This window comes from Lissotriton vulgaris, chromosome 4_1 (genome assembly GCF_964263255.1).
Source record: "Lissotriton vulgaris chromosome 4_1, aLisVul1.2, whole genome shotgun sequence".
NCBI lineage: Eukaryota > Metazoa > Chordata > Amphibia > Caudata > Salamandridae > Lissotriton > Lissotriton vulgaris.
Genome location: NC_141691.1, coordinates 49,467,617 through 49,482,696, shown reverse-complemented (window position 1 = coordinate 49,482,696; position 15,080 = coordinate 49,467,617). Strand labels below are relative to the sequence as shown.

The window sequence follows — 15,080 nt, the reverse complement described above, 5'->3', positions numbered from 1 at the left end:
ATATCCTCCACCTTTGGGTACCTAGAACATAATGTCCTGTAGTATTCAATGCCAGTAAAACCACTTCTTGGGGCATTTCAAAAGTAATGCGGAAGAGCCATGAGGTGAAGGTAAGAAGTGCTTCGGTCACGGTCAAACCCAGAGTGAAATCTGCCCCTTGACTCTGGTTGGCCTCAGTCACAGATCCAATGGTCGGCTGACAAGAGGTGAGACATAAGGTATTAATTTTCCGGACAGCTGACCTCAGATTGTGCCCTCAAATGTCTACTGTATTTGATGGACATCATTAAAATCACTCACGTCCACCTAATTTTCCCCGTTTGACAATCCGTAAATCTGTAAATCCGGTATTTCTAAAGCTTGAACTACTCACCCCTACAGGTCTCAAGGCGCTGGGGGCTGTCGTGGAGATTAAGTAAGCTATTGCCCAGAGTCCCATGGTTCTGAGCTGAGCTGCCGCCGGAGCCGGGGATCGAACGGTGAGCCCCGTGCTCCAGAGTCAGCTGCCCTGGCCGCTGCGTCACACCTCTATCTGTCTATAATGACCTATGACCACACCCTTCCATTTCACCCGTGCTTTATCAGAGAGACCTCTTTATTCTATCCATCGATGTGCGTACACAAAATGACTATCTTTTTGTGGTATCGCTGACAGCGGATTTATTCCCATATGCCTAAAATAATTCTCTGTGTGCTTTATCAATATCTGAGGTTCAAAATGGCAGAGTCTGTTTGTCTATGAGAAGAAAGGAGCCCATTGAATGAATGGTAAAGGATAATTGTGGCGCACACTTTGAGTTGTCGCTAGGGGCTGGTCTGTGTACGGAGATGTCAGAAGGAGCAGAGGACCTAGAAGAAAGACCTGGAAAGAAAGACTCAGGTCTCCATAAACCTCTGAGGATCTAAAGTGAGCAGGAAGGAGGTTGAGGAGCTAAACTCAGTTTGTGTAGGTCTCTTTTCTCCCATAGTCAAGAGTTTTAAGATGCCTTTTTAGAGAAAGGTATCCTCTAATAGTGGTGCATTCCTGGAGGGACATAACAAAGAAACTTTTCTTATACATACGCAGAGGCCCCTCCATATCTACATTTGTGACTAATCCAAAGGCATCTGAAGAGCATCCTTCCCTTGGCACACAATAGTGAGCCAGGCTATGGTTTTTTCATAGTTTTCTTTCAGAGACATGGGACTTGTGTCCCATGTCACTAATGTCACCACATCCTGCTTTTCCACCTGAAGGTTTGTGTGTTCCATTCTTCCTTACATTGAAAATGATTTAAACATTCCAATTGTCTGTGCTCCAGGACTGTCCAGAACTAAGCATGGAAATTCTGGTTCTCTGACAGACCCAAAAAAATCTGATGTCTCGACTGCAATTAACCCAGATGAAGGACCCCAACTGCTTTGTAGTTCAAAGAAATTTGAATCTATTTCAACTGTTCTCTGCCATCTGCATTGGTGACCAGTCAACAAAATGATGACCTCTAAAACACTAACTATATTTAATTGGGTGTTCTACGCCAGTAAGCCAGAGTTTGAGGTCCAAAAATCTGTTAGGTATAAATAGGGGTTCCAGTTTTATGTTTTTTTTTAAACATTTCCATCTGTATGTATCCATATTTATTTTTCGCCCTTCTTATCAGTATCCATATTTTGAGTTTTGAAACTAAATGAAGCCATAGCTTGGATATGTCCCACGTTTATTTAACTAATAAAGGTGTGCTCATATTTGATGCCTATCCTAATAGCAGCCAAATTTAATAAAACAAACCCACATGAAAATATTAGCATAACAGCACAAACATAAGTTGAGATATGCTTTTATTTAAGGGCATGTCATGCTGTTTTTTTCCACTCCTTATGCTCCCAATCTGCACCTCTTTTGGGTGGGAATTCATGAACGACCAAATGGAGAGTCAGTGAAAAGATACCTTATTTTCTGTACTTTTCTACTTTTAAAAATAAAGACAATAAACGCATTGTTTTCGGTATGCTTTTATCCCTAAAAATCAAAAAACTGAAAACTGGGAGCCTTAGCTACCTCAGACTCTGAGCTAAAAGCAAAAATGGCTTCTCGAAGTTCAGAAAGTTCCATTGCAGCAGCTAACCTCTGGAACACTCAACCATCTCCTCTTCATCATAATGACACCGAGACGTCCCTTTGCTGGGGCAGCTGTGCCCTTTATAAAACAGTATCACATAAGCTCATCCTTCTGTTCTTTTAAAAAAATATGTTGTAAAAACTTTATTCAACCACTAGAGGATGATTTCCTCCAGGATATTAGGGATGTTTCTGGACTGCTCCAAGAAGTCTCTGAGGTCTCTTTGCGCTTTATAAATATACCAATCCTAAATAAAATCCTGCCTGTCCTTCTCTTCATCCAAGACAAGATCTAATCTTTCACCCTTTGATACAACATAAATTCAATGGGACATATTATCAAGAACGGGCGATAACATTATTGCAGCTTTAGCGGTAGGAAACTGCCGCTAAAGCGGCGATAAGTGGCTTGATAATATGCCCTATAGAATTCCAATGGTAGCCCAGATTTGATGTCCATCACACCAGAACCTGGGCTTCTATTGGAATTCCATGGGGCATATTATCAAGCCCCTTATCGCCGCTTTAATATTCCACATCAATATTCATAGACGGGTCCACTCCAAAATGCTGCTAAATCATTACTAGAGTGTTTAAATAACTCCTAAGGTGGAAAAACACTTTTTTTTAGTATTTAAGAGGGCCCGCCCTTTACTTTAAATATATCTTTCTGTGTCCATTCCCCTTACCTGCTCTGTTGTCCCTGCAGTTTAAGTAACAGAAAGTATGCAAAAAAGATTAATCCCATTGAGTTTTTTTAATGATTATTTGCATAAACATTTTCCATTAACTTTTTTTTTAAACATGTTAATTTAAAATTCCTTTTTTCTGAATTATTGGTAAGTTATAGTAGTTTCTTTTCAGCACAGTGGTTTGCTAGCGGACACGTGCCTTAGTACCTTCGAAAGTCCAAGATTAAATTCAACCCAAAATCTCTGCCATGCGATTGTATATAGACTAACCCTGGGCAATGAACTCCGCTACTGGAGTTTATAGAGATTTGTTAACTACGTATTCCATTAAAAACTCAGTTTCTCCACGTAACAGAGTCAGCTACTAAACTGCTCCCCCAAATGCTTTGATAAAGCAACTTTACATGCTAAGAAACATATAACCAATTCACAAAAGTGAACTTTGAAACTGAAAAATATCAGGCAGAGAGGTAATGATTTTGTGGTCCCCCCCCCAACCAAGTGGGAGGACCAAGTAGATGCCTTGAACACAAAGAGCACATCATGCTGAACCATTCGGTGGTGGTCCCATTCTACTAGGAACGCCCCAAGCACAGTTATGGGCAAAAATAAAATCCCAACCAAAGGCCCTGCAAAGCATTATGGGACAAGATTAGCAGTGGGCAGTGAATATTATAGTACCCAATATCAAAATAATTCTACAAAGAGCTGCAGTTCAACTAGTCATTACTAGGTGTCCCTCACAAGTCAAATGAAAAAGCATTAAATTATTACATCAAGCTGCAGTTAAACTAGTTGTTGCTAGCTGTCCCTCAAGTCAAATACTTTTGCATTTGACTCTTGAGGGACACATAGTAACAACTAAAGGAACTGCAGCTTCATGCAGGGCCTTTGGGATTGTATTTTTGCCCATAACTGTGCTTGGGGTCGTCCTAAGAGGTTGGGACCCCCACCAAATCGTTCAGCAAGATGTGCTCTTTGTTTTCAAGGTATCTGCTTGGTTCTCTCCCTAGGTTAGGGAGAATCCCAAAATCCTCACCTCTTTTCACTGCTTGCTAAATTTTCATTTTCAGTTTTGTGAAATGACTATGTATTTTAGCATGTAAAGACAGATATTTGTTATTTTCCCAAAAGTATATGAGGTTTCTGTTTTATTATTGGAGTCAGAGGGAGCTTCGGAATCGGAATTCACTACGTTTTTGTTCAACTTTGTGGAATTCGGCGTAGTAGTACTCCGCCAACTACGCCCACCCCTAATATAGACAACGAGCAATACATTTTAAAACCACCATGATGCAAAACACCAGAATCAACACAGTAAGGCACAGTATTAAAAATATCATTTTTTGTTTTATTTGGAATACGTTACTCTACTCGCCTGTGGTATATGGTATAAATACACTCTATAAATACCGTTAAGCCACTCCCCTTGGGGCTGTTTCCAAGGTTCACATCCAAATGGCTGTTCCCCTGCTCCTTTTTTTCATTTAAATGTACCATAAACCCCATCCCAACAACACCCTCTCCCGCCCAAGTTCCAAATTCACAGCAGTTGAGGGGCGCCGCCATCCCTGCGCCCCCGGCTGCAGGGAGCTTGCCGGTGCTGGTGTTGGGGAGTCAGGCTTCTCCCCACTCTTGAGCTCCCTGCGACCGGGGGGGGGAATGGTGAGGCAGGTGGACAGCAGGGCTCGACAGACCAGGCATTGCCCAGGTCCCACACCTGCAGCCTCTAGGGCACGGTGCCACAGTCAGGTGTCCGTCAGGCGGGGAGGAGGGGGGCTGCACCTTCTAACGAGGAGGGACTCTGACTAGGGAAGAGGGGCAGATGTGTATTTTGTAAAGGTGCTGATGTGTAAGAGGCAAGGCTGCCATACCCTGATGGCACTGCCATCGTAAAAGGCATACAGACTTGATGGCACAGATATCTTACTTGACTGGTGTACACTAATGGCTGTTACTTTACAGGGTTCTTGAAAAACACGGATGGCACAATTTTGTTATGCGTCTGTAATATCCCGATGGCACACATAGTTTATGAGTATATACGGATGGCACAAGCAGGTTAACGAGCAAGGTAAACCCTGATGGCATTGGTAACTTATGAGTCTGATAGATTTTGATGGCAAAGGTAGGTGCAGTCACACCACAACTGTAAGGGTTTCTGTCATGGCAGATACATATTTATTGCACAGGCAGTCTGCAGGGCCAGGACCCTCCAGATTATAGTTTCCTACTGGACTATCTACTCTGGTGAAGTTGTTATATCTTGATGGCAGAGTTATTATATAGACCGGATACACCCTGAAGTTATAGATTATTTGGCTATTTACACTCTGGCGGCACAGTAAAACTCTCTTGGCAGATACATTCTGATGGCACCACAATATCATGGGGATATATACGTTCTGATGGCATGTGAAAAGTATAGGGAAAGAAACACTTTGATGGCACATGTAAACAACGTAGGTCGATAGGACCGGATGGCACAGAAAGCCTGTGAGAGGAGATCTGCTCCAATTACAAACATACTTTAGAGGTATATATTCACTCTGATGGCACTTGAAATTTATGGGGGAAGATACAGTGATGGCAAAGGAAGAATGTAGGGCAGATACACTCATGACACAGGCATTGTATGTAGATATGAACAGATGGCACAGAAAGCCTCTGAGAAGAGATATGCTCCTATTACACACCTAAAGTTTAGAGTTATATATTCACTCTGATGGCACATGTAGTTTTTGGGGGAAGATGCAGTGATGGCAAAGGAAGAATGCAGGGCAGATACACTCATGACACAGGCAATGTATGTAGATCAGATACACTCATGACACAGGCAATGTATGTAGATCTGAACAGATGGCACAGGAAGCCTCTGAGAAGAGATATGCGCATTAAGTTTAGGAGGTATATATTTACTCTGATGGCACATATAGTTTATGGGGGAACGTACTTTAAGTCCAAAGTAATCTGGGGCACAGATTGTGGAGGTGAATACACTCTTAGGGCACTAATATCTTCAAGGGGCAGATACAATGACAGATTAAGTACTAGAAGACTCACTCTGATGGCACAAACAGATCAACAGGAGAGACGCAATGACCGCTCGTGTGCTCTGGAGACATACTGATGGCACTTGGGCGGCTTGAAGAAGGAGATTATGTAGTTCATGGTGGCAAGCACGCTCACATGGCACACATGGAATATAAGACAGATAAAAGGACAGCTTATGTATCCTGTGGAGGCAAACACTGATGGGCACAGGTGGTTCATGGAGGTGGGGTAAACTTTGATGGCGCATAGAAGAAAAGGGGGAGAAATACAATCTATCAGAAGACATGGTTATTTAGGCAGACACATTCCAGCATCACGGATAGCTTTGGGTGACAGGTACACTCTGATGTCTTAGGGGGCTAGATACCTTCTGATGGCACAGGCGGCAAATGGGCACGGATGTACTTTGGCACAAGGGGCTTATGGAAACAGATACAATGATAGCAGAGATGGCTTAAAGCTGTGAGAAGACACTTATGGCACAGATGGTATAAGGGGCACAGATGTTTTATGTTGAAACAGATACACTCCAATGGCACATGTGCGTTTTTGGGAAGGGCACACTCCTATGGCATAGGGAACAGATACATGGTGATGGCACAGATGGTCTACGAAGACATCCTGGTGGCACAGACTGCAAATGAAAATAGCTGTGCTTGTGGTACACATTGCTATATGAATAGATACACTGTGATGTCATGGATAGATGTTTGAGGTGGGTACACTGTGATAGCATATGTGGATCAAAGGGGGAGTTGCACTCTTTGGCACAGATGGATTGGAGGAGGCAGCCATACTCTGATTGAACATATAGCAGATGCACCATGGTGGCACACAGAGCAGATATACCATGGTCGCACATAAAGCAGATATATCATGATGGCACATTGAGCAGATATACCATGGTGGAACGTTGAGCAGATATACCATGGTGGAACATAGAGCAGATAGACCATGATGGCACATAGAGCAGATATACCATGGTGGAATGTTGAGCAGATATACCATGGTTGCACATAGAGCAGATATACCTCAGTGGAACGTTGAGCAGATATACTATGGTCGCACATAGAGCAGATATACAATTGTTGCACATAGAGCAGATATACCATGGTGGAACGTTGAGCAGATATACCATGGTTGCACATAGAGCAGATATACCGTGGCCGTACATAGAGCAGATATACCATGGTGGAACATAGATCCGATATACCATGTCTGTGATGGCGCAGATGGCCCACAGAGACAGATACAGTGATGGGGTAGATAGCTTGTGGGGACAGGTTCACATGGATGATAAAAACTGATTACAGAATTCGGTGCTTTCTGGCACAGAAGGGTCATCGAGGAGGGTACACCCTGATGGCACGGATGGAGGCTAGCACACTTGGGTAGCACAGATGGCTTACAGAGGTGGGGCACCCTCTGGTTGCATGGGTTTCTCATAGAGCCAGATGTAGTGTTATGGCACAGAGACCAGAAGCAAGATGAGGACACAAACAGGATGTACAACAGTAAGGTGGCACTACAGTAGGTGGTCCAGGGAGAACAGTCGTATATTCCGGTGTGTGCAATGAAAGCACTGGGTGGGGCACTGTTGGCACATCAGCAGCAGCAGCCTGGGTCATGGGAGGATTGCAAGGTTACTTTGGCAGTGACCGATAGCCGATTCTGCACCCTATTGGCACATTACTCAACACATTGCTTGCAGTTGAGCTTACCCTGGTGGAGGTTGCAGTTGTGTAGGGATATTTGGCTCCAGCGGAGAAGGGTAGGTTTATAACAATCAGTATTCTACATGTGAGGAAGTGTGCTCTGTGTATCTCAAGAGTCAAGATGGCTGTGTTGTTAGTATCTGCAGTGCAGGTTAGGTACAATCACTACAATGTGATCAAGTTACAGGGAGCAGGTGTGGTATCTACAAATTGCAGCGGTATCGGCCAGAGGGAACAGCTAACAGCATCTTACTTTTTATTAAGAGTGAGAGGAGGGCTGGTCACCCTTTTGGCACAGTAATCAGTGTATAGGAGTACGGGGTGTTGCCTCGTGGTGACGGTACCTTACTGTGATACCTTTGGCACAGTTAGCAGACTATGTTGAGAAATTGGTGTAATCAGACAAATGTTATCTATAACTGAGAAGACAGTCAGTAAAACTCTGGGAGAAAATAGGTACATCTCTAATGACTAATGATGTAGAGGTGGTAGTCCTTCAGGGCAAGGGTTGGCATTTCAGATGGCACAGTTGTCAGACAGCTCAGAAGGTGCTAACAATGTCGAATAAGAGCAGTTGCCACGCTGCAGGGGAATCATTTTATCATGGTGGCTCATGGGGCAAGAAGCTTTCTTCCTCCTTGCAGATGAGTCATAATGTCATCCAGATATCATACAGGTTAGGCAATGTCCACTCACTTCAACCCGTATTGGACAACAGTAGAAATGGCCATGGTCGATCTGACGCTGCCTTCTTTACCCCATGTTATTGGGGGATCTCCCTACCGTTTGCCGATGACCTTCCTTCAAAGGCAACATCATCTTTTTGTCAACAAAGAATCCGCCTATGAGGGCATCAACCTGAAGAAGCTCAGTGTGGGAGCGAAACATGTCGATGACGGGTTTAAATAAGATAAATTTTAACCTACTGATTATCACGGTCCTCTTGAGGACTAAGACATGAGGGCTGGGAAATGAGTTCGTCACACCTGCGCCCCAAACACTGGGTGGCACTTTATAAGAAATGAGTGTGTGACAACTTTATAAGAAGTGAGTGTGTGACACCTGCGCCCCAAGTACTGGGCAGCACTTTATAACCAATGAGTGTGTCACAACATTATACGAAATGTGTGCATGACACCTGCGCCCCAGGCACTGGGCGGCACTTTATAAGAATCATTTCCAGCTGAGTGTGACTCCTGCACGGTGGATAGCGACAGGTGATTCGATCTCAACACCCAGGCTTTTTGCATTTTACAAGACCAAGTGATCCATCCAGAAACACAAAATAGGTTTGAGGGACCTGCCACTGACCACATGACGGGTCAGCCGTGATGCGAAGCAGAACTTTTAGCTTCGACCAATAGGGTTTTGGCTTTCTGACTTTGGTCTAGTTTGAGGGGGAGATATAGGTATCTGTCCTCGACTCTATATGGAGTAGGATCTATTGTGTTCTTATTTTTGCAAAATGCTCATAAAAACTGCTTCAGCCTGCATTCTGAATCAACACCATGTCACCTGTGAACCTTTCCCAAAGAGATACTGGATCCCAAAAGGAAGAATTGATCTTGCACAACTGTGTCATGTGGACATTGTGCAGCGCCCAAGGTGCATTTCTGTAGAATGGGGTCCAGCTCTCAGCGCAGCGCGGACCATTTCCCCCCAAAGATTCACCAGCTGCCCTGACAAAATGATGAAATGTGGCATGAAGCAAGCCCCACCACACAGCAATGCTGTCTCCTCCTCCATCCAAGGCATGTGTCATTGGCCTCCTGCCCAAATGACGCTCAACCGTTACCAGTAGGGATTATTTACTCACTTAATACCTTTCAATTAATGACATAAATCTTCGGGACCCTAGGAGTATTATGGAGAGGTGGCACAAATGTATGCCATAAATTTTCTAAAGTGAAGTGTATTATTAACGGTTTTGCCTCACCGCGGCACCGTGAGTTAGCCATTAAATAAAGCGTTGATGGATTTAACTTGTGGTGCCAGGAATGGATAGGAATCGTTCTCCGTCCTCTGGGATTGACTATGCTAGACATTGCACATCCTTTTTACTTTTCGCATAATAATGAGACTGTAACACGTTTGGATTCAATCAATCAATAAATCAATCAGGGAATTGTAAGCACGCTACTCACCCGTGAGGGTCTCAAGGCGCTGGATTGGAATTCTGTCTGTATGGGAGGTGCAGGTGAGGTCTCTCGCCTGGTGGCATAGGGATAGTACCTGGGGTGCAGGTCAAGGTTCTCCTGCATGGCAGAAGCTACCCAGTGTGCAAGTTAGGTTTCTCCTGCATGGCGATGACTACATCCAGAGTGCAGGTCTCCACTACATGATGTGGCGGTGACTGCATGCAGACTTCAGGTCTCCACTGCCTGACATGGTGGTGACTGTGCCCAGGGTGCAGGCCTCCACTGCCTGACGTGGCGGTGACTGCACCCAGAGTGCAGGTCTCCACTGCCTGACGTGGCGGTGACTGCAACCAGAGTGTGGGTGGAGGAGCCCTCACTATGACATTCATGGTTATTCTGTTTTTTTTTTATACAAAGTCTCTACAAACACAAAGTATTTTCCTCAATGTCCATGTTGAGCGACGGAAGTCTAAGAGCTACAGAAAGAAAAAACTAAAAGAAAAGTAAAACCCTACCTGTTAGCCCCACCAATTCCTCCCCACCGCCCCCCTCCCACCTCTCCACCCTGTAAAGATGGGTGACTAGCAAAACTCATGTGTTGTCCACTTTGGGCTGTTATGAGCCCTTCATAGGAGGGGAGGGCGGATGACCCATTTGAGAAGGTCACTCCCGATCCTACTGTCTTTCCGTGCCCATCCCCTCCCTTGCAAGGGCGTTATTATTTAGACATTTTTTATTTCTTCATCTGCAGCCCCCATTCTGGACGCTGTTGGTCTGCTGTGCCAACCTCTTTCTGGACCAGTCTAAAGACGGAGGAGCTCTGTAAGGCATAAAATGAAAGTCCGGCCCCTGTCCATCTTGAACCCAATTTTAAAATCCAGTCTGGACCTAACCAAATGGGAAAAAATAAAATCACTTTATAAAAACCAAAAAAATTACAACAAAGAAATATAAGAATTATTCCCCAATTCATGTTCTTTTACTGAAGGATGGAGAACGGTGTGTTGGTATTGGGGTAAAGAAGAGAAGACTGGTTTCCCTCTCCTAGCTTCTGACACTGAGATAAATGAAGGGTTGTGAGGTACCCAAAAGAGACTGCCAGTATGGTGGGAATGAGGACCCTCACGCCCAGCATTAGTCTATGGCACCGTTGGATCCATTCTCTATGGTTCTGGTAGGCACACAGAAGGCATGGTCTCTATTACTGCCAATCGTTCCATCGACATCAGGGACAAACAGGTGGACCTACATCCACTCTCCATCTCATGTTAACACAAGTTGGGGGTGAAGCTGAGACCACCTTTCCATGCACTTTGCAAGTGTCTTCTCAAAGCAGGTGAATCCATTATCATGTGGAATCCACTTTGCCTGATATGTGATGGCTCACCTGCTCATAGGCAGTGTTTCCTGGTGAGTACATGTTTTCCATACAGTTTACCCACCCCTGCACAATTTGTATCTAATTAGATGACATTGTATCCATCTGTGCACTTGTAACCACACCCCCTGCATGGTTGATGTTATTGCAATTCACCAACTCTCTATGACCATGGTCGCGATGAACAGTGGTAAAGCCAATCGCTCACATATCCGATCCCTACTCCATGAAAAATGACATGATGACCATCGAGCAGCCCATCGCTTCCAATTCCTTTGACTGCTGAGGTTGTAACCATTCTTCCAATCACTATATCCGCTCTTCTCAACAGTTTGTATTATAAGCCATTTCACTATTCCTTGTATCCATAGAGTTTTTGTCAACCTCTGACGTATTGTATGCACATCTTTGAAGATGCTGTGGCCTGCTTGATCCACCCATTCACTAGAAAATTTGGCACTACATCCATTCTCTCACTTATTGTATCCGTATGTAGACGAAAGAGGTGTTTAGACATTTTCCATGTGCTACTGACTGATCCATTGCACAGCCGTTCTCTCACTTATTGTATCCGTACGTAAGTGAAAGAGGTGTTTAGACATTTCCCATGTGATACACTGATCTATAACACATCCATTTACCCACTTGTTGTATCCGTATGTAGATGAAAGAGTTGTTTAGACATTTCCCATGTGATACACTGATCAAAAACACAGCCATTCTCCCACTTATTGTATCCATATGTAGATGAAAGAGGTGTTTAGACATTTCCATTGTGATACACTGATCAATCACACAGCTGTTCTCCCACTTATTGTATCCGTAAGTAGACGAAAGAGGTGTTTAGACATTTCCAATGGGCTACTTGCTGATCAATCGCCCAGCCGTTCTCCCACTTATTGTATCCGTATGTAGACGAAAGAGGTGTTTAGACATTTCCAATGGACTACTCACTGATCAATCGCACAGCCGTTCTCCCACTTTTTGTATCCGTATGTAGACAAAGAGGTGTTTAGACATTTCTGATGGGCGCCTTGCTGATCAATCGCACAGCTACGCCCCCAATTATTGTATCCGTATGTAGCCAAAAGCGATGTTTAGACATTTTCCATGTGATACACTGATCAATCGCACGGCCTTTCTCCTGCTCTTTGTATCGATATGTAGATGAAAGCGGTGTTTAGACATTTCCCATGTGATACACTGATCAATCGCACAGCCATTCTCCCACTTCTTTAATCCATTGTTAGGTGTATGATGTACATTATAACTATTCTTTCATTTGCTGAATCTTTACTCATAAATTATCAGTCTTATAGCCACTCTCCTATTCATTGTATCCATTCTCTTTGATGGATGATAACCATCCTCCGACTGATAATATATCCATGGTCTTGGATGGATGTTATAGCCACAATCCAACTTTTTATATCCATGGTCTTCAATGGATGGATTATAACCCTTCTCCAATTCAATATAACTCTGCTCTTTTAGAATGTATATAGCAATCGTCCAATGCCTCTTACCCTTGCTTTTCGATGGATGTTACAGCCACTCTCCAACTTGTTATAACTATGTCCTCGATGATGATATTACAGACATTCTCCAAATCATTACATCCATGTTCTTGACAGACTGTTTCAGCCATTCCCCGATAGATTATTCCACACTAGTCAAAGGAGTTTCAACTCTTCAGCAATCACCGTTGTTCCTTATGGGCCATGGTACGTCATCCACTCTCCCAGTAAAATGATAAGTGCACTCCTTGAGCGGCACCACTAATTTCACCTTTCCACTTATATGGCATTAGCACTAGTACAGAGAGCTTGTTGGGTCCCCCTTTGGCCCTCTCTGATCATGTGAAATCTGCACCACCACAGGAGGGATTGTTCCAGTGAAATGAAAATGCATTTCCAAATAAGCCTTCTCCTGTTTAGGGGTGTCCGCAGATGTAAATCAAGGATAGTATTCTTTGCACTTATTGTTTTCTCTGTCCCTGGAGCAAAAGAAATGGTCTCCTCCCTCTCTGCAGATGGGTGTGCTCGTGGGTGTGTCCATTAGGTGGAGAGGAAGGCAGGATTAACACTATACTCTGGTGGTGGAGTGTGAGTGTGGCAGCCCGGTGCTGTTGAACCCGGTGGCAAATGTGTTGTATGGGTGGAGAGTCTGCAGGCCCACCAGAGAGTTGGGGATCATAGTGATGGTGTTTGGTGTCATTAGAGGAATGTCGTCTGGGGAGCGACGCAGGGTGAGGGTGTAATCTGGAAGCGAGGTAAGCCGCAGGGCATCATGCGCCTGCACCGCCTCGCACTCGTGGTGTGCCTGGTTCATCTGCAGTGAGGCAATCTCCTCTGGTGTGTGGCTGATGTCATTAACAGCATTTCGTTGGGGGCTGGGCTGCCGGTGAGTATCCTGGCGACGCTTATCCTTGCGGTAGTATAGGGCAGCAAATGCTAGCACATTCAGGAAGAGCAGTGAGGCTCCCACAGCGATGGTGACGCTCAGCTCTGTGGAGTAGTCTCGTGGGTTCTCAAACCCCAATGTGCCACCGGGATCCTGGTCTGAACCAGAGTTGTCGTTGTATGTTGGTGAGCTTGGAGGACGTTTGGTGGTCCAGATCTTTCCATTGGGCCGGCGTGTGATGTGCGAGTTTTGCGTGGTGTCCGGAGGTGGCACTTTGGTGGTGGTTGAGGTATACTGGAACATGTCATGCAGATTGTAGAGGTGGGGGACTAGGTGCTTCCAGAAGGCCACTTTGGTGGCTCGGTAGTGGTCACGCACTCTTGGCTTCAGGCCGATGTGCAGGTACAGCTGATCCCGGGGGTTGTATTTAGACCAGGCCACCTCCTCAAAGCGGTTGGCTTTTGTGTGGATGAACTTGGTGTCCTGGGGAACTGGCTTATTGGGATCCCTGAAATAAGAAGAGAACAAAGAAATAGTTATTACATGATTTTCCAACGAATTCTAGAAACCAACACAAATAACACAAGGTGTAGTTGAATCCATCTCAAGCATGCTGCAACCTCCCCTTTTGTACACCATTGGAAGCTTTAAACACCCTTGACTGAACTCTAAACTCTAAAACTCTGGGCACATGACCATGAAAAGTAAGGTAAACAACAAGGTCCAGATTAGCATCTCTGAAGAAAATTAACCATACTTGTGTGAGTGTCACCGATATGTCCACAAGGGCATGACCTATGCCAGACTTACGGGACATCCATGTAAAAAAAACTACATTCAATTATCGTAAAAGGAACTCATCTATATTGTCGGTAGTCATCCTCAAAATTTAACCTGAACCTTGCCTTTCTGGGCCAGTGTTGGAGACCTCTGGAAGGTCATCATCGTTTTAGCTCAACGCAAAGCGCATGGAAACGAAGCCTGAGTCAAGAGGGAATCATTCTATGAGACAACATCAAACATTAAACAATAAAGGGGCGACAAGGGTTTGTTATTGAGCATCTCACATACATCTATTTATATATTCATTTGTAAAGCTTGCCATTCCTCTGATGGTTGCTCAAGAGCTCTTTACAAGGGGAAGTTACATACAAGTTGAATTTGTCAGTTGTTGTGGGACTGCCCACACCAGTACATCCGTTTGTGTTGCAGTGCCACACCAACAGCAAAAGTGTCAGGAGCAAAGGACTGACCATGCTTGCGGTCCGTCCAGGTTGGAAAATCAGGAGATGCCCTTGCCAGAACTAGCAATGGACGGCCAGCTGTAGAGCTACAAATGTACAGCCTGGGTTAGATTTACAAATGGTCAGCCTGGGTTGATCTACAAATGGACACCTTGCGTTATATCTACCAATGAACAGTCTGAGTCAGATTTACCAATAGACAGCCTGGTTTAGATCTACCAATGGACACTCTGTGTTAGATCCGTCAAAGGGCAGCCTGAGTTAGATCCACCAATGGATACTCTGTGTTAGATCCGTCAATGAGCAGCCTGAGTTAGATCTTCCAATGGACACTCTGTGTTAGATCCTTCAATGGGCA

The 15,080-nt window shown here is 44.5% G+C and overlaps 1 protein-coding gene across 1 annotated transcript in view; it reads right to left on the bottom strand.

The window, feature by feature from the left end:
- Window positions 1–5,642: 5,642 nt before the first annotated feature.
- Window positions 5,643–15,080, bottom strand: part of NLGN3 (neuroligin 3) — a 150,478-nt gene continuing 141,040 nt past the window's right edge. The window contains exon 4 of the mRNA XM_086967188.1: window positions 5,643–13,986. Coding sequence (XP_086823314.1) covers window positions 13,161–13,986 — 826 coding nt within the window. The 3' untranslated portion in view covers window positions 5,643–13,160. The remainder of the gene's footprint in view (window positions 13,987–15,080) is intronic.